Source organism: Mesoplodon mirus (assembly GCF_964341445.2).
Source record: "Mesoplodon mirus genome assembly, chromosome: 6".
In the NCBI taxonomy this organism is placed as follows: domain Eukaryota; kingdom Metazoa; phylum Chordata; class Mammalia; order Artiodactyla; family Ziphiidae; genus Mesoplodon; species Mesoplodon mirus.
This window is the reverse complement of record NC_138982.1, coordinates 78,384,390-78,402,688: the sequence shown is the minus strand read 5'-3', so window position 1 is coordinate 78,402,688 and position 18,299 is coordinate 78,384,390. Positions and strand designations below refer to the sequence as shown.

The window sequence follows — 18,299 nt, the reverse complement described above, 5'->3', positions numbered from 1 at the left end:
ACTTGAGGATATGGGGAGGGGGAAGGGTAAGCTGTGACAAAGCGAGAGAGTGGCATGGACATATATACACTACCAAACGTAAAATAGATAGCTAGTGGGAAGCAGCCGCATAGCACAGGGAGATCAGCTCGGTGCTTTGTGACCACCTAGAGGGGTGCGATAGGGAGGGTGGGAGGGAGGGAGACGCAAGAGGGAAGAGATATGGGAACATATGTATATGTATAACTGATTCACTTTGTTATAAAGCAGAAACTAACACACCATTGTAAAGCAATTATACTCCAATAAAGATGTAAAAAAAAAAAAAAAGAATGGCCATTCCTTACTTGACCACAAAAGGCTATGGTTCTTCAAATGTAAAATAGATAACTAGTGGGAAGCAGCCACAGAGCACAGGGAGATCAGCTCTGTGCTTTGTGACCACCTAGAGGGGTGGCATAGGGATGGTGGGAGGGAGGGAGATGCAAGAGGGAAGAGATATGGGGACATATGTATATGTATAACTGATTCACTTTGTTATAGAGCAGAAACTGACACACCATTGTAAAGCAATTATACTCTAATAAAGATGTTAAAAAACAAAACAAAAATTATAATTATGTGACATGATAGAGGTGTTAGCTAACACTATGATGGTCATATTGTAATATACAAATGTATCAAAACACATTGTACACCTTAAACTACACAGTGTTATATGTTATTCATATCTCAGTTTTTGGTATGAAAAAATTTTTGATTGAAACTTTATTGCAGCTTTATTGTAATAGTGTTTTACATCTTGATGTATATCTGTTCAGTTTTTTGTCTGTTTCTATGTATGCATGTATGTGTGTTTATATACATATAAAAGTGACATTATACCATACACACAAATATATATACTATAAATAAGTATGTTTAAAAAAAAACTCATGATAACTACATTAATTGTAATGAAAATGCAAATGAAAACTATGGTTAACTTCCAAGTTATATTAAAGAACGATAAGGATGGAGTGCTATCTGAATTCTCATTAAAATTTTTTTTTTAAAAAAGGTATGGGGGCTTCCCTGGTGGCACAGTGGTTGAGAGTCCTCCTGCCGATGCAGGGGACATGGGTTCATGCCCCGGTCCGGGAAGATCCCACATGCCGCGGAGCGGCTGGGCCTGTGAGCCATGGCCACTGAGCCTGCGCCTCCGGAGCCTGTGCTCCGCGACGGGAGAGGCCGTGGCAGTGAGAGGCCTGTGTACCGCAAAAAGAAAAAAAAAAAAAAAAAGCTATGGTTCTTAATTACAATACAGAATATTGTTTGGTTTTTTTGTAAGGTAAACTTGCTTTGTATACTTTAGAAATATTATTTCTATAATCTATTTAGTTATCAGGTGGCTTTATGCTTGAGGCCCTTGTTAAGGATCTCTTTTTTACTTAGAGCCCAGTTCCCCATTACTACTCAGAGGGAGTGAGGAAGCATGGAGGGAGGGATGTAAAACATGACTAATTGATAGACCAGCTGGATAGATTTTCAAATTGCGAGATTTTTTTCTGTAGTGATAGAAAATTTAGTATCAATACTTTACAAAGGCATTTAGTTTCTTGTTTTCATATTAAAATCTCAAGGAAATTGATTGGGAGACCAAGCAGTCAGCTTGGGCACAGAAGAAATTTAAGAAAACTCATCCTGTATTAGGTGGATTTTCTGCTGAACCTGAGGAATAAATACTTTTTTGGGACATGTGGGTTTTTGTGTTTTTATGAATTGTTTAGGGAAGCTTTTCTGCTGTAATGGCTGAATATAAGTTGCAAAGATTTAAGCCCTTCCTTATATTAATGTTCCACCTCATTAACTTCATTGTTAGGGCTTTTACACTTCAGTGATTTAAATAAAATGGTCTAAATGTAGTTCTGTTGTCCTCTCTTTCTCTCTCCCTTTTGAGGTCTAGATGATTATTTAGTTTTGTGTTTTCATTTAGACTCTATAGTTAATTCTGTTAACTGCAAGATGATGAAGGAAAGCTATTGTATATCTAAATATCTTATGCTGCAACTTCTTCAACTGTTGTTTTAGCTTTTTTACTTTCAAGTGGTCTTCAGAGACCAGGAACCTCATAACTGTAAGAATCCATTCTACTGTAGAGTTCAGATAGGTGATTATAGATGAGCTTTCGCATATATCCTGTGGTATTTATAGACCTGGAACCCAAATAAGGAAGAGCTTTGCTTAAAAGCAAGCTATGTTTGTCCTTAAAAATGTTTTCTAAGCATTTTCAGAAAAAGTAGGAATTATGTAGTGAATTTCTGAGCAGACTCACCTTTGCAAATATTTGCAGCTCCTTGTAAATGGTAGACATATTTAGGCATAAGGGTTTTTCCTATATGATTTACTGCCAGATATGAGGATACCTTAGCACTGTATACCCCAAATGCAAATTAGGTGTCTTTGTTAAAAGTGTAGAGAAAAAGAAGTTAATTTGAGTTCAGGGAAATTAAGCTGTCATGTCAGACATTTTGCATTTTAAAATATATTTAATTTCTAAGGTGCATTATTAAATAATTTTATGAAGATTCATCAGTATTTGACCCCTTTAAATTGAGCAGTGAATTTCATTTTACATACGTGTAGGTATTGACGTGAGATATTGATGTTTATTCCTAATCATTTCTTTTATTTTCCAGCTCACCAGCGACTGGAACCAGCAACTCTGTCAGGGATTGTGGCATTTATCCTTAGTCTTTTATGCGCAGCTCTGAATTTAATTCGAGGCTTTCATGCCATAGAAAGTCTCCTGCAGGTACTGTGCTATTTTTGCAATTTCAGGTGACTATGCCTTTTGATTCTACTTGTTACACAATTGATTTAAATTGATCTGGGTATTAGTACAACTTAAAATGCATGCTCAGATTTTGTATTCTTCATACCTACTCTAGTTTCCCCTTCCTCTAAAAACACTGATTTCTAGTTGACTTCTTTGACCTAATTAACACATATCTATTTATTATCTACTCTCCCAGGAGGTACTGTTTAGAGGTATTCTGGGGACACCAAGATACGTGTGACGAGGGCCCTGCAGTCTCAGACCCTAGAGTTGAATTGGGGAGGCAAAGAAGTCCACAAACAAATGTCAAGTACAGAAAGTTTGGAAGAGGAGTGGTCAATGTGAGTCAGGTTAGGAGAAGGAAGCTCTGTTGTGAGGGAAACTCTGGGAGGGGTGAGCGGGACCTAGAAGGATCTGAGTGGACAGAGAGGAGTAGTAGAAAAAAGAGGGCATTCATGGGCAGGTTTTTGTCCTACCGCAGGGTATTCCTACCTAGTTATCTGCTCCTTTTCCTTTTTTACTGGTGGCTGCCTGTGAAATCACTAATTTCTTGAGATATTGCCAACTATTTTGTTTTCCAGAGGAGTTTCTTCCAGAGATTAAAGGTATCAGAGTATACTTTTTCTCTTATTCTTTTTGTAAACTTCTGAAACTCCTTTTCTTAAAGTTAAGCACATCTCAGCCTTCCTTTCCCTGTTTCTACTCACTTTCCCTGAAGATTTTTTTGACACTCTCACGTTGTAAATTAGTTCTCTTTCTGTGGCCAGTATTAAGCCAAGAATATCATTTGTAAAAATCCAATCAAGACACCTTCTATTCTGTTTTTAAATAGCTGTTAGTTTGGGGGAATACTCAAGAGAGTGCCATTTTGAGTACCTTCTGAACGTCCTCAGCCATATGAAGCCAATAGCAGAGGACATCACAGGTTCCAGACAGCTGAGCTTTGCCTCCAGGGGGTTGGGGGTCTTTTCATGACTTCCGAATTCCTCTCCCAAACATCCTGGGCCTGCAGGTAAAGTCCCTCTTCCCTTTCAGGCACAGGACAGCTGGCTATTGTCTCTTGTCATTCCTGCCCCTGTTCCTTAGCCAGTTAGCTTTATTCCAGCAGTATTTCAATTTCGAGCTAGTTAAACAACCTGCCAAAAAGAAACAAAGGCAATTTGGAGACTGCTGACTGAAAATACTAATAAATAAGATCCTCTCTTGCCTTTTTTTTTTTAACTTGATGTAGTGGAAAGAACAGTAGCATAGGAGTGTGAAGAGTTGATTTTTGTTTGTGGAAGAGAGAGAGCGAGAGAGAGGGTTGGCTCCAGCTGAGCTACTGATCAGCTCCGTGACCTTGAGTAGCTCACCTTACTTTCTGGTCCTCAGTTTTATTGCTTATAAAATGAAGGAGAAAGGTGGATTTGATGAGTATTTCTCTAAGTATAGGACACATTTACACCTGGTTACACAATAGATGACTTTAAGTGGTAGAGAGGTAAACATTTTTAATTTTAAGAGTTATGTATTTAATGTATATTAATGTATAGTGTCTGTGTTTGGTAAGGGATACTAGTTTCTGTTAATGGTAGAGATATGAAAATTTCCTTTTAAAAGAAATTAATTTTAATAAAAGTCATCTTTATGACATATCTTAATAAATAATGGTATAATTAGTGTTTAGAGTTGCCAAAAATTATGAAGGTGGTTCTGTGAGGTTAAAATTTTATTGTTAAAATAATTCTCTAGTTGTTTGAAATTGGCAAACTAATAAAGGGAGGGAGCAGGCCTGGGTAGAGGAAAGGAGAGCCTTACCATCCCTGACTTAGAAGACAGTACATAAGTTGCAGAACCTGGGGTTTAGTCCTCATGATTTTTAAGTTAAAATTCAGGCAAGGCTGTCATATCTCATAATTTTTTCAGGCACTCATATCCTATCCCTCCTCTTCCTGGACTGAGTCTTTCCTCTGATTCACAACTTCAAAACTAAGCAAGTAGTATAGAACGGATGAACAACAAGGTCCTACTGTATAGCACAGGGAACTATATTCAATATCCTGTGATAAACCATAGTGGAAAAGAATATTTTTAAAATGTATGTATATGTATATCTGAATCACTTAGCTGTACAGCAGAAATTAATGCAACATGGTAAATCAACTATACTTCAGTAAAATAAATTTTAAAAAAAACTAAGCAAGTAATATAAACTACAGCTTTTCATGGCTTTTGAGCTGCTATCCCCGACTAATGCCTGCCTTGATTCCTAAGTGTTTCATGTTCTCCCTCTGATCAGTAATGTCTTTGCCTCATCACAGTTGAGGTTTTCAGAAGAATAGTAATCTGATTAAACTACTGCTTATGTGTAACTGACTGATAGCTCTGAGATTTCTCAGCCTACTTATATTTTAAAAAGGCAACGTTACAAACCAGTATCTCTCATGAACATAGATGCAAAAACCCTCAACAAAATATTAGCACATTGAATCCAACAATGTGTAAAAAGTATTATACACTACAACCAAGTGGGTTTTGTTCCAGTTTTGCAAGGCTGATTCAACATTTGAAAATCAGTTAATACAACCTATCACATCAACAGGCTAAAGAAGAAAAATCATATGGTCATATCATGCTTTTTTGTCAGAAAAAACATTTGGGGGCTTCCCCGGTGGCGCAGTGGTTAAAAATCCGCCTGCCAATGCAGGAGACACGGGTTCGGGCCTTGGTCCAGGAGGATTCCCACATGCCGCAGAGCAACTAAGTCCATGCACCATAACTACTGAGCCTGTCCTCTGGAGCCCGCATGCCACAGCTACTGAGGCCCGTGCTCCTGGAGCCTGTGCTCTGCAGCAAGAGAGGCTGCCACAGTGAGAGGCCTGCGCACCACAGCGAGGAGTGGACCCCGCTCACTGCAACTGGAGAAGGCCCACACGCAGCAACGAAGACCCAATGCAGCCAAAAATAAATAAATAAAATAAAATAAATTTAAAAAAAAAGAAAAAGCATTTGACAAAATCATGATAAAACTCACAGCAAACTAGGAATAAGGGGGAACTTCCTTAACTTGGTAAGGAATATCTACAGAAACCCTACAGCTAACATCATGAATGATGAGAAAGTACATGTTGTCTTCTTAAGATCAGGAACAAGACAAGGATGTCCCCTATCACCATTCCTATTCAACATTGGAAGACCTAGTGAATGCAATAAGACAAAGAAAACAAAAAGTATACAGTTTGGGAAGGAGGAAATACAGCTGCCTTTATTCATAGATGGCATGATTATTTATACAGAAAATCCCCAAAGAATCAACAAACTCCTAGAACTAATAAGTGATTGTAGCAAGGCCACAGGATCCAAAGTTAATGCATAAATGTCAATTGCTTTCTTATATATCAGCAAGGAACAATTGAAATTTGAAATTAAAATTACAATTCCATTTATATTGGCACCCCCCTCCCCAAATGAGACACTTAAGAATAAATCTAGCAAAATACATAGAAGATCTATATGGGGAAACCATGAAACTCTGATAAAAGAAATAAAAGAAGGTCTACCATGTTCATGGATAGGAAGACTCAAAATTGTTAGGCTGTTGGTTCTTCTCAACTTGATCTGTAGATTCAACACAATCCCAATCAAAATCCCAGCAATTTATTTTGTGGATATTGACAAAGTGATTTTAAAGTTTATATGGAAAGGCAAAAGACCCAGAATAACCAACACAATACTGAAGAAAACAAGAGGACTGATGCCATCCAATCTCAAGACTTACTGTTAAGAGGCCTGCGTACCGCAAAAAAAAAACCACAAAAAAACAAAAAACAAACAAACAAAAAAACCACAAAACTATAAAACTTACTTTTTTTGTGTGTGTGTGGTATGCGGGCCTCTCACTGTTGTGGCCTCTCCCATTGTGGAGCACAGGCTCCGGACGCGCAGGCTCAGCGGCCATGGGTCGCGGGCCCAGCCACTCCACGGCATGTGGGATCTTCCCGGACCGGGGCACGAACCCGTGTCCCCTGCATCGGCAGGCGGACTCTCAACCACTGCGCCACCAGGGAAGCCCAAAAGTATAAAACTTATAAAAGGTAACAGGAGAAAACCTAGGTGACCATGGGTGTGGTGATGAATTTTTAGATCAATAACAAAAGCATGATCCATGAGAGAAAAAATTGGTAAGTTGGACTCAATTTTAAAACTGCAAAAGACATTTTTAAGGGAATGAAAAAGATAAGCCATAAGCTAGAAGAAAATATTAAAATATTTGCAAAACACATCTGACAAGGGCTTGTATCTAAAATATACAAAGAACTCTAAAACTGAAGAAAGCAAACAACCCAATTAAAAAATGGGCTAAAGAACTGAACAGACACCTTAATAAAGTAGATATACAAGAGGCAAATAAGCATATACAAAAATGCTCAACATCATATGTCATTAAGAAAATGAACATCGAGCATGAGGGAAGGGATGTGGGAACAGATGTATATGTATGACTGATTCACTTTGTTATAAAGCAGAAACTAATAAAAAAAAAAGAAAAATAAATAAATAAATAAATAAATAAATAATTTGATTGCTGTACCAATATGAGAAAAGAGACAATTTCCAATTGTCATTTAGGCTTGAATTGTACGACATCAAAAAATAAAATGTTTCTTTGTAAAAAAATAAAAAATAAAAAAAAATAAAATAAAAGCCCAGAATAACTAGGAAAAAAAAAAAGAAAATGAACATCGAAACAGCAGTGGCATACCACTAAACATCTATTAGGATGGCAAAATCCAAAAAACTGACAATACCAAATGCTGATGAGGAAATGGAACAATAGGAACTCTCATTCATTGCTGATGGGAAATCAAAATGGTACAGTCACTTTGGAAGACAGTTTGGCTGTTTCACACAAAGCTGAACATAGACTTATCATATGATCTAGCAGTCATGCTTCTAGGTATTATATACCCAAACGAGTAGAAAACTTAAATCCACACAAAAACTTGTGCATGAATGTTTATATCAGCTTTATTTGTAATTTCAAAAAGCTGGACGCAATTAAGGTGCCCTTAAAAGGTGAATGGATAGGGACTTCCCTGATGGTCCAGTGGTTAAGACTCTGTGCTTCCAATGTAGGGGGCATGGGTTCAATCCCTGGTCGGGGAACTAAGGTCCCACACTCCGTGTGGTGTGGCCAGAAAAAAAAAAAGGCAGAATACACCCAAATAAATCCATCATTAAAAAAAAAAGTGAATGGATAAACAAACTTCAGCAATCCATACAATGGAATATTATTCAGTAATATATAAAAAGAAGTGAGCTATCAAGCCAGAAAAAGACATGGCTAAACCGTAAGTTCATATTGCTTAATGAAAGAAGCCAGTTTGAAAAAACTATATGCTATATGATTCCAACTGTATGACGTTTTGAAAAAGGCAAAGCTCTAAAGACAGTAAATGAAAAGATTTGGAGGGAGAGAGAAAGGGATAAATACAGTAGGAGCATGAGATTTTTAGGGCAGTGGATCTGTTCTGTACGTTACTGTAATGATGGTTATGTCATTATACATTTGTCAAAACCGATAGAATGTACAACACAAAGAGTGGGCCCTAATGTAAACCATGGACTTTAATTAATAATAGTATGTCACTATTGGCTCATCAGTTGTACCCCCTTAATGCAAGATGTTAATGATAGAGGAAACTGGGTAGGGGAAAAAATGGTTATATGGGAACTCTGTACTATCTGCTTCATTTTCTGTAAACCTAAAACTGCTCTAAAGATAACAGTCTATTCACACGTATGTACGTACACACACACACACACACACACACATGCTTCTTGCCTCTGTCTTAGAGTCTACAATTTCTCTAGAAGCTTCAAGCGTTTTTTTGTTTGTTTTAAATAGTTCCTTAAAACTGTGGTGGTAGGGCATGAAAGCAGCATGGGGTACATTATGAATGGGGAAGAGGTTAGAGTGGTCTTTTTCATAGTAAAAGTAGTAGATCATTTATAATTTGGGCACTCTCTGGATGCTTGTATCTTTGAAGATGTGTCTTTCTGATGGTTGATACGGAATTCTTTCTTTTTCACTGTCGTCCTAGACTAAATTCACCCCAACAGCACTGCTTTCTCACTTGACCCAGGGAACTGTAAATTGGTCCATATGGGATTTTTAGCTATCTGGGAACTAGGGACACCTGGTTATGCTGTTCTCTTAGCATTGTTTTAAATCTTTGTTCTGCCATAACCCACATACACTCATCAACTCATCAACAGTTGAGGTTCCTAAAACAGTGATGCTTTAAGAGAGCAGTGAGGAAACAAGAGTGCAAAGTTGGGGGAATGTAGTCCACAGGTCCTTTGTCACTCATAGGTAGTTTTAAGGTATTTTCCGGCAAATTCTGATCCTCTCACCTAAATGAGAAATACTGCTTTTGGAAATTCACTGGACCAAAAGTAGAGATCCCATTGTTCCAGTTATTGGGGATTTTACATCTGCATAGAGAGAATGTTCTGGTAAGTGACTGGTGCTTGGAGATATGTTTCCTTGTCTTGTTATGAGAATAATGAGGGAGTACTATGTAGTGTTGGATTCCGTGTCCTAAAAGATGGAATGGACCATAGGCAAACAAATGGAGATGAATGTCAGAATGCAGAGGGCACTGTGATAAACTTAGACCTCTTAGCAGGATAGGATTAGGGGTGCAAACTAGATTAATTTCAGTGAGTACATCCTTTATAGCTTGAATTAACCTGAAAAAAAATATACACAAAATTAGGGACCTGAGTTCTCTCCCTTTTAATTTTCCCGCATTAGCACCTATTTTATCATTGTTCATGACTTGTACTGGTTAAAAGGTCCTTTTTAGTCTCACTAAAGACATTGAACTTAAGACATACTCTTAGCCTTCTCTCTGGTTCATCATTGTGCTTTGTGTTAGGAATAATCTCTAGACCTATAGATAATTTTTGGTCAGTAAAGTAGATCTTTTTGAGGTAGTCTGCTGTGTAGAGTTGAATGCAAAATCCAGGACATGGGGCTTAAACTTTTATCTGTTCTGAAGTTACCTGTATTGGTGTTAACTCAGATAGATCAGGGTGGTGATAGAGGAGGCGGAAAGACAGTACCTAAATTAAGTGGCCTCAACATTTCTTTAATACTTGATTTAAGAGCAAAGGATTTATTTGGGGATCATATTTTTAGATCTAGCTGAAAATGTGTAGTGTATTTCCTGAGTGTGAGCAATATATCATACTAATTTAAAGTTTGCTTTCTTAAGGCTGTGAATTCTAAATACTCTTCTTGAATGCTAAAAATGATTGCCCCGTTTATCTTCTAGTATGTAGCTTGGTGCCTGAGGCACATTTAAATTTCAGAACCCACTGTGAACCAACATTCCTGTATAACGTTGTTTGAAGATTCAGCACAAGTTTGTTTCCTCTAGATTAATAACTGCCTCTTAGGGTGATAAGGAGGGATTTATTAAAATGTGTAGTACTGAAGTTTTTCTTTGGTATCTTGAGTTCAGACTGAGGAGGTTTAGGATGAATACAGGTTTTTTTTATTAAGTTGGTGAATTTGATTTAGTGTTCACAGTAATGTGTAAATTAGATTATTTTCACTCTTTTCCATACTTTGTTCTGAGTTTAGAGATGTTAATAAGTTTATTGTGAATTGACACCTCACAAATGTATGAGCTTTTATCACATTGGGTTTATTTTTCCTGTGTTCCTTTGAGGATCAGCCTTGAAGCAATGATTTAATTAAGCTGATGCCAACCTAGAAGTAATTCGCATGTGGTACATTAGGAAAAAATATGAGTATTCTGATACAGCAGTAGAAATGCTGACCTGGAAGTCAGAATACCTGGATCCCATCTGCCAGTTAACTAACTTTGTGACCTTGGATTGGTTATTTTACCTTCTTGGATCTCATTTTCCTATTCTGCAAGAGGAAAGTTTTAGACTACATAGGCTCAAGGACCACTTCAGTACTAAGGTGCTAAGACTCTCCGATTCTAAAATTGTTTGTAATGGATACTACAACTTAAAGTAATCAACTTGCTTTTATTCCTTGAGTTCTTTATTTCCAGTAGATTTGTTACTACCTTTTAAAGAAATTACATACCTATTAAAGCTCACTGGAAGTTTGGATTTATTTAGTAGCGTAATATCTGTGCTAAGATGCATTGCTTGCTTTCTTCTAAAAAAACTAATGTATTTTTCCTGAGTTCTATGCTCATTGTTAAAGAATTGGGGGAAAATGTATAAAGAAGAAAAGAAAAATCCCAAATTTTCTTATTTTATTAATATATACCATATATATACATATCATATCCATTATGTAACTTTGTGTCCTTTTTTTTCACCTAAGATTAAAAAGTGAATTTTTCCCAATTATTACAAACATTTAAATAGTATCATTCTAGTACATATTTATGGCTATTATATGAAGCTTCTGCTTACCTCTTTATCATCGCCTTAAAAAAAATTCTTTCCCTTTATCTGTTATTTTTCAAGCAATGTTGGTAATCTAGCATCCTCTGAAGGTGAATGTGATTTTTAAAGATTTGAACTCCTTACCTCAGCCCTTTCTTCCCCACCCCACCTTTATCCCTTCTCGTGTCCACCCTGCACCCACCCCACTCTGACTTCTGTCCATTCTCTAAACCTCTGCCCCATGTTTCCTCAACCTCTAGCTATTCATCTGTTTTTCATCTGCTTCCTCTCTACTGGCTCTGTTCTCTCAGCTCATAAATATGTTATAGCCTGCTGATCTTTAAAAAATGAACAAAAAACCTCTTGATAAATGTTCCCTTCTAATATTTTGAAAGCATAGACTATGCCTGTTGCCCCCGTTCCCTTACCTCTGTTCTCTTAGTTTACTGTGATCTCTTTCCGCCCTCATAATTCTTTCAAACATCCACCATTAAGTTCACCAGTGTCCTTCTGGTTGCCAAATATTGCAGCCACTCTTGAGGCCTTGTTTGATGTGTCCTCTCTGTCTCATCTCACACACTGTTCAGTTCTTCCTTTTGAAAATAACTCATTGTTTAAATTCAAAAATAATGTTTATTTTAGAAAACTTAGAAGCAAATGAAACATCACTGTTAATAGTTTGATGTGTTACTTTATTCTTCTCGACATTATCTCATTCCTTCAGTTCTGTGACAGAATTTTCTCCTGTTGTATTTTTTTCCTATCTCTTCTTGTTCCTCAGTTTATTTGGTAAACTTTCTTCCTCCACCTCTCCTTTAAATAGTAGCGTTTGTGTCATGTCCTGGGCTTTATATTCTTCTAACTCTATACCTTCTCCTTGGATATTTTCATAACTTAAAGAGTTAATACATGTATATCCACAAATATCCACAGTCACGCATACACACAGTAAAATGTGTAGATGGTAAATTTCAAAGCCTTTAATTTTCACAGTAAGTAATTCTCTTCCCATTTCTCCTCCCCAGAGTCAATCAACCACTGGTGTATCCTTCTAGAGCGATTATGTACATATGCTAATACATATGTATTTCTATATTTACTTATAAAATTATTCCTTTATAAATGGCAGTATACTGTTCATAGTGATTTGCATCTTTTTCCACCTGACAATGTGTAGATCATTTCATAGCAGTATATAGAGATTCTTTTTAGTGACTGCATAGCATTTTTATTTTCATTTGTATCCCTGTTTTCCCCCACCACACAACATTTTATTTTGAAAGAATTTAAGCCTATAGAAAGGTTTAAAAAAAACAATACAATTAACATCCACCTGTACACATACCTACCTTTCTTTCTCCTTTTATCTCTTTATTTTCTTTTTTTTCTGAATCATTGGAAAGTAAAATTGTAGGTATTATGACATTTTATTCCAAAATTATTCAATATGTCTGTCTTAAGGACTAGGACATTCTCCTGCATAATCACAATACCATTCTTACACCAAAGACGTTGAAGACCAGTGCAGTATTAGCTAATATAAAATCTGTATTCAAATTTCGCAATTAAAAATTGACCCCGAATATCCTTTATATATACTTTTTTCTCTCTCCAGTCTATCAGCCAATCAAGAATTAAGCTTTGCATTCTGTTGTCATAGTCCTTTATTTCATTTAACTACTATTTAAATATATGACAACTAAACTAGAGCTCTAGGTTAAACTGTTCCCTGAAGCTGACTTAAATGTCTATTAAACATAATTATTTGGATATGTCACTAGCAACTCCAAAATACCTTGTCCAAAATGAACTCAAGTTTTTTCTGCTCTCAGACCTACTTTTCCTCCTATATCCCCAACTTGGTGAATGGTATCATTTAAATGTTGCCTGAATGGGAGAGCTTGGAGTCATCCTAGCCTCTTCCTTCTTGAAACTGCACAAGCTACTCCCTTTGCCTGGAATTCTCTTCCTACCTTGTCTACCAGTCCATCCTTCAAGATGCAAATTAAGCTTTATTTTCTGTGCCAAACCTTCCCTGATCCTTTTTTTCTCCAGGTAGAATTAAATGTGTCTCCAGTAGGCTCCCTTAGTACCCTGTACACACTCCTATCCCATCAGTTACCACTTCAGGTGGGAATTGTTGCTCTTTGTATCTGCCTTCCTGTTTAGAGTTGAGCTTCTTGAGTTGGTGTTAACTTGTTTTCTGTCCTTGGTCTAGTAACACAGTACTTGGCCCATAAGTGTTTAATGAATGACTATTTATTGAATGGAAGAATATGTTTATAGATATTCTCTTTAGCAAGGGGAAATAAAGATTTTTCAAAGCTGAACTCAATTTGGCATGGGTTTGTTGAATTCCTACTATGTGCACGGTTTCATGCAAGTAGTAAGATTTAGTTTCTGCCCTGAAGGAAGGTTAGGATCTCATTGAGAAGAGAAGGCCAGTACATTAGACATTTAAACAATATTGAGAGGTAATCCTAATTATCTGATGAATGATGCAGACAGTAACCTCTGGGAAAGAGAAGTTAGAGAATGTTTTTGAATACTTACTGTGTGTCAGTTACTGTTCTATATTTTTGCCAATGTTATTTCATTGAATCTCTACAACTTTTATTTTCAAAAAAGGGAATTGAAGTTAAATAAATAGTCCATGATCATACAGCTAATAAGATTTGAACCCAGATCTGATTGAGTCCAGAAACATGCTTTTAAGTGTTCCAAAGGCAATTAAGAGAGTTATAAAGTGATAGTGTAAATTTAGGGAAAATACAGTATTCAATTGTAAGGCAGTAATTAAATTATTATATAGTCCCACAATTAAAGGTTATATAATTATTACAAACTAAGTAGTTGAGAAATATTTAGTATCTTGAGAACATGTTTATGATATAGTGTGAAGTACTAGAAAGCAGTATGTAAAAGTATGATTCCATTTTTTTAATGTACATATATTTTTGTACAGAAAGGATTGGAAGGAAGTACCTAAATGTTAACAGTAATTCTCCCAAAGTTGTAATATTATGGATTATACGAGTTTCTTATTTGAAACATTCTGTTTCAGATTCTCTACAGTGAACATGAACTTTTATAATCAAAAAAGATCATTTAATGGACTGAAGAAAAAAACAATCAAACAACTTATTTAAAAGTCTTAGAATTATTAAAGTAGAAGGGTTTTGTGTTGACCTTCCCTGCCTTTGGGATTGAACTGGCCTAACCATCCCGGACAGATTAATGGTTTCTATTTTAAGATCCTCTCACTAGGATAAGCCCCTCTCCCTCTGCCTTACAGGCACTTCTGTTGTCCAATAGCAAATGGAAAAGCAATTTTCTCTTTATATTATTTCCTGAAGACATGGTCGTGAGAGACACTCCCATGTCTTCTGGAAATTTTTATTGTATAAAGAGATTTTTTTTCTAAAATAAGGGCCAAATTTAATATTTCTACCTAGAAGAAAGAAATTTGATGCTCCTGCCTGGGCTTTATGTTCTACTTCATAAAAACATTGAAAGAAATGATAAATATAGATATATAAGAGGAATCAGAAAGGAATAGAAGAAAAGGGTTTGTTACATGTCTCTATTCGTTTTCTTTTAAAAGAAATATTCTATGAATAATCTATCTCTGTTTTTCCTCTGGGTGGTTTTTTTTTCTAGCATAGCGTGTACAACTGAATTTCCTCATTGGGATTTAGCACACTCTAGTGGACAGTAGCTTTTCAGTTTTGGTTGTCTTTTTAAAAAAAATTTTTTTTTAAATCATGCCAAAGACTTTATTGGACAGTTCAGTAATGTGCTTACTAGATGGTAAAGTTTGTCAATATTTATTTGAGCCAAATAGTAATCCTAGCAAGCAGGCTTAACTTTATAGGCTACTGGGGTGTTGTACTTTTTTAAAAAATTAATTTATTTATTTTTGGCTGTGTTGGGTCTCTGTTGCTGCATGCAGGCTTTTTCCAGCTGTGGCGAGCGGGGACTACTCTTCATTGTGGTGCATGGGCTTCTCATTGCAGTGGCTTCTTTTGTTGCGGAGCACGGGCTGTAGGCACACGGGCTTCAGTAGTTGTGGCACGTGGGCTCAATAGTCGTGGCTCACAGGCTCTAGAGCACAGGCTCAGTAGTTGTGGCATATGGGCTTAGTTGCTCCGCAGCATGTGGGATCTTCCCGGACCAGGGATCAAACCCATGTCCCCTGCACTGGCAGGCGGATTCTTAAACCACTGCCCCACCAGGGAAGTCCCTGGGGTGTTGTACATTTTTATTTGGTTTCTTTAGTAGCAAGAAGAGACGCTTTTTACATTACATGGAAATTTGTTTTCCATTGGCTTTCATCTTCTCTTGGATAAGATATAATTGATGGGGAGGCCCAGACATAGAGGAAGACTGGTAGCCTTCCTCTACCTCACACTCCCTGGTTCTTATAATGTATTTTATGTTACTATTTTAAGACTCTTGAGAATTTTTATTTGCCACTTTTGAAAATTTTGACCATTGTGCGTAAATGTTGTCATATCCTATCCCAATGGATTGTTTTGGAAATGGGCTTGCACTGGGAAAAAAAAGTAATTTTTATTTTGTTTTTGCAGAGTGATGGTGAGGATTTTAATTACATTGTTGCATTTTTCCTTGGAACAGCAGCCTGCCTTTACCAGGTAGGTTCTCTCCGATTTTAAGAAACACTTTCCCATTATTGCTTGTTTCAGGCATCAATTCTAAAAATTTCTTGTGCACTTTAAATAAATAAAAATAATGTCTGAGTTCTTTGCCCCTTTTTAAAATTTGAGCCTCTGTTAGCTTTGTGACCCTTTTGAACGGACATAGATCCCAGTGAACTCAGTGTTAGCCCTCTCCTGTGCTGGGGCTTCATTGGTGGCAGGTCCTCAGCCTATGGCAGTAAAGCCTATACTTCTAGATATTCTGGTGACATATTATTCAGCTTCCAGGCTCTGCTTTTACTCCAGGTTGAGGATTTTGTACTTTAGGGAAAGTCTTTGAAGAGGGAACAGTAAAAGCAGGCTTTTAGGATATTTAATTTAGCACTGATGAGTAGGATGGATTGTCAGAGCGGAGAGACTAGAAGCAAGGAAATGAGTTGAGAGGCAGAACGTAATGAAAGCCTAAACTAATGGTAATGGCAGTAGGGATAAGAAAAGGAAGGACGCTGAGAAGGAAGACTCACTAGGACTGAAAGACAGAATAGATCTGAGACTTTAGGAGGGAGGAGGTTTTGTACCTGAGTGATAGGGAGATACGTACTCCCATTTCCAAGAACAGAGGAAGCACAGATGTGTTAGGGAAGGGAGAGGTAACCATGCCAATTACCCAGATTCAAGAATGTCTTTGCTAAAACACGTTAGAGCAAGCAAGGCATTTTGACTTAACTTTTATAAGTGACACATTTCTCTGTCTTGCATAGAAAAACATTAGAAAGATTCAGGACTGCAAATAAAAGGCTACCTAAAACTCGGTAGAAGTCTTTAGGGAAATAAATATATGTGTATATATATATATATATATATATATATATATATATATATATATATATATAAAATACATGTACACTTTTTTTTGACCACGCTGTGCGGCATGCAGGATCTTACTTTCCCGACCAGGGATCGAACACATGGCCCCTGCGTTGGGAGCGCAGAGTCTTTCTTAACCACTGGACCACCAGGGAAGTCCTGGGAAATATTTTAAATATATGCATTTGACTTTTATGTAAAGACATATTAGAAATTTTAGTTTCAGTGGCCACATTTAAAAATAATTTATTTATTTATTTATTGGCTGCTCCAGGTCTTAATTGCGGCATGCAGGCTCTTTAAAGTTGCAGCATGCTGTCTCTTAGTTGCAGCATGCGGGATCTAGTTCCCTGACCAAGGATTGAACCTGGGCCCCCTGCATTGGGAGCTCAGAGTCTTAACCACTGGGCTGCCGGAGAAGTCCCAGCACCATTTTTTTTTCAATCTCCCCTAATTTTTCTTAATCACTTATATTAGCTTCAGAAATTTTTCCTGTAAATTTGGCAGATTGAATTTAATTAATGACATTTCATGCAGGAAATGTGAAAGCTTGTATTTGTTGATGTCACAAGTACTTTAATTTTATGAAATATTCTTATGTAGATTTTCTACTTTAATCTCTACAGTCCTATCACGCAGGGTATATATCCTCATTTTTGAAAAGGAAAAATCTGAGACAGTTTCAGTACTATCCTGAGGTTACAAGCCAGTAAGTGGTAGAGTCAGAACTCTGAGTCTTCTGATTTTCAGTGTCATATTCATTCCACTATATCATGCTGCCTCTAAGCAAAATTCCTATATTTACATGATTTTTATAATGCTATAATGTTATAATTTAATAACTTTTATATGCATTATTTCATATGATTCTAAAACAGTGTGAGGTAAATATTAACTTTAAAATTTCCTGAATGGTTGTTTTTATAAAATATACTTTTAGCTGTTTTGCCTTAGTGAAATAATTTTAAATTCTAATAATAATTCAAAAATATGTTGAGCTCTTGCTTTGTGCTAAGCCCTTTGCTTTCCTTGTACCATTAAATCCTCAAGGAAAGCCCCACACTAATCCTATTATTATCACCATTTTTCACTGAGGCCCAGACAGTTCTTACAGCCAGTCAGTGACTTGAACCCAGGCGACTCCAGAACCAGTGCTCTTGCCTATAGATAGGCACACCTCTGTTACCTTTCTCAGAACAGCTAAAAGTAGTTTTTAGAGTTGCCTCATGGTGGAGCAGTGTCACCCAGGTGACCTTTTAACTTGAGAAAAATAAACAAATTCATGCTTTAAAAAAGAAAATCAAAAAACCAATTTCCTTCATATTGACAGGCATGAAACTGCATGCTTTCCAAATATGCTGAGCAGAGTGATAATAATGTTGTTTTTCCCACAGTAAAAACTAAGTGATTACATTTTACCATATAACATGCTCTATCTATCTCCAATTGTCAGGATATTTTTTCATCTCCGTCAGATCAGACCTCAAAGGCCACTACTACATGGTTTGTTGCCTTTTCCTCCAGGCCATGGGTATTTAGGGAATCACAGTGTTCAG

At 36.7% G+C, this 18,299-nt stretch overlaps 1 protein-coding gene across 3 annotated transcripts in view; it reads left to right on the top strand.

Moving 5' to 3' along the window:
• SEC22A (SEC22 homolog A, vesicle trafficking protein) overlaps nt 1-18,299 on the top strand; it is a 110,712-nt gene that overhangs the window by 79,190 nt on the left and 13,223 nt on the right. For all 3 annotated transcript variants that reach the window (XM_082624902.1, XM_082624904.1, XM_082624903.1), the window contains exons 5-6: nt 2,658-2,773; nt 15,808-15,873. In XM_082624902.1, the coding sequence (XP_082481028.1) occupies nt 2,658-2,773; nt 15,808-15,873 (182 nt within the window). The remainder of the gene's footprint in view (nt 1-2,657; nt 2,774-15,807; nt 15,874-18,299) is intronic.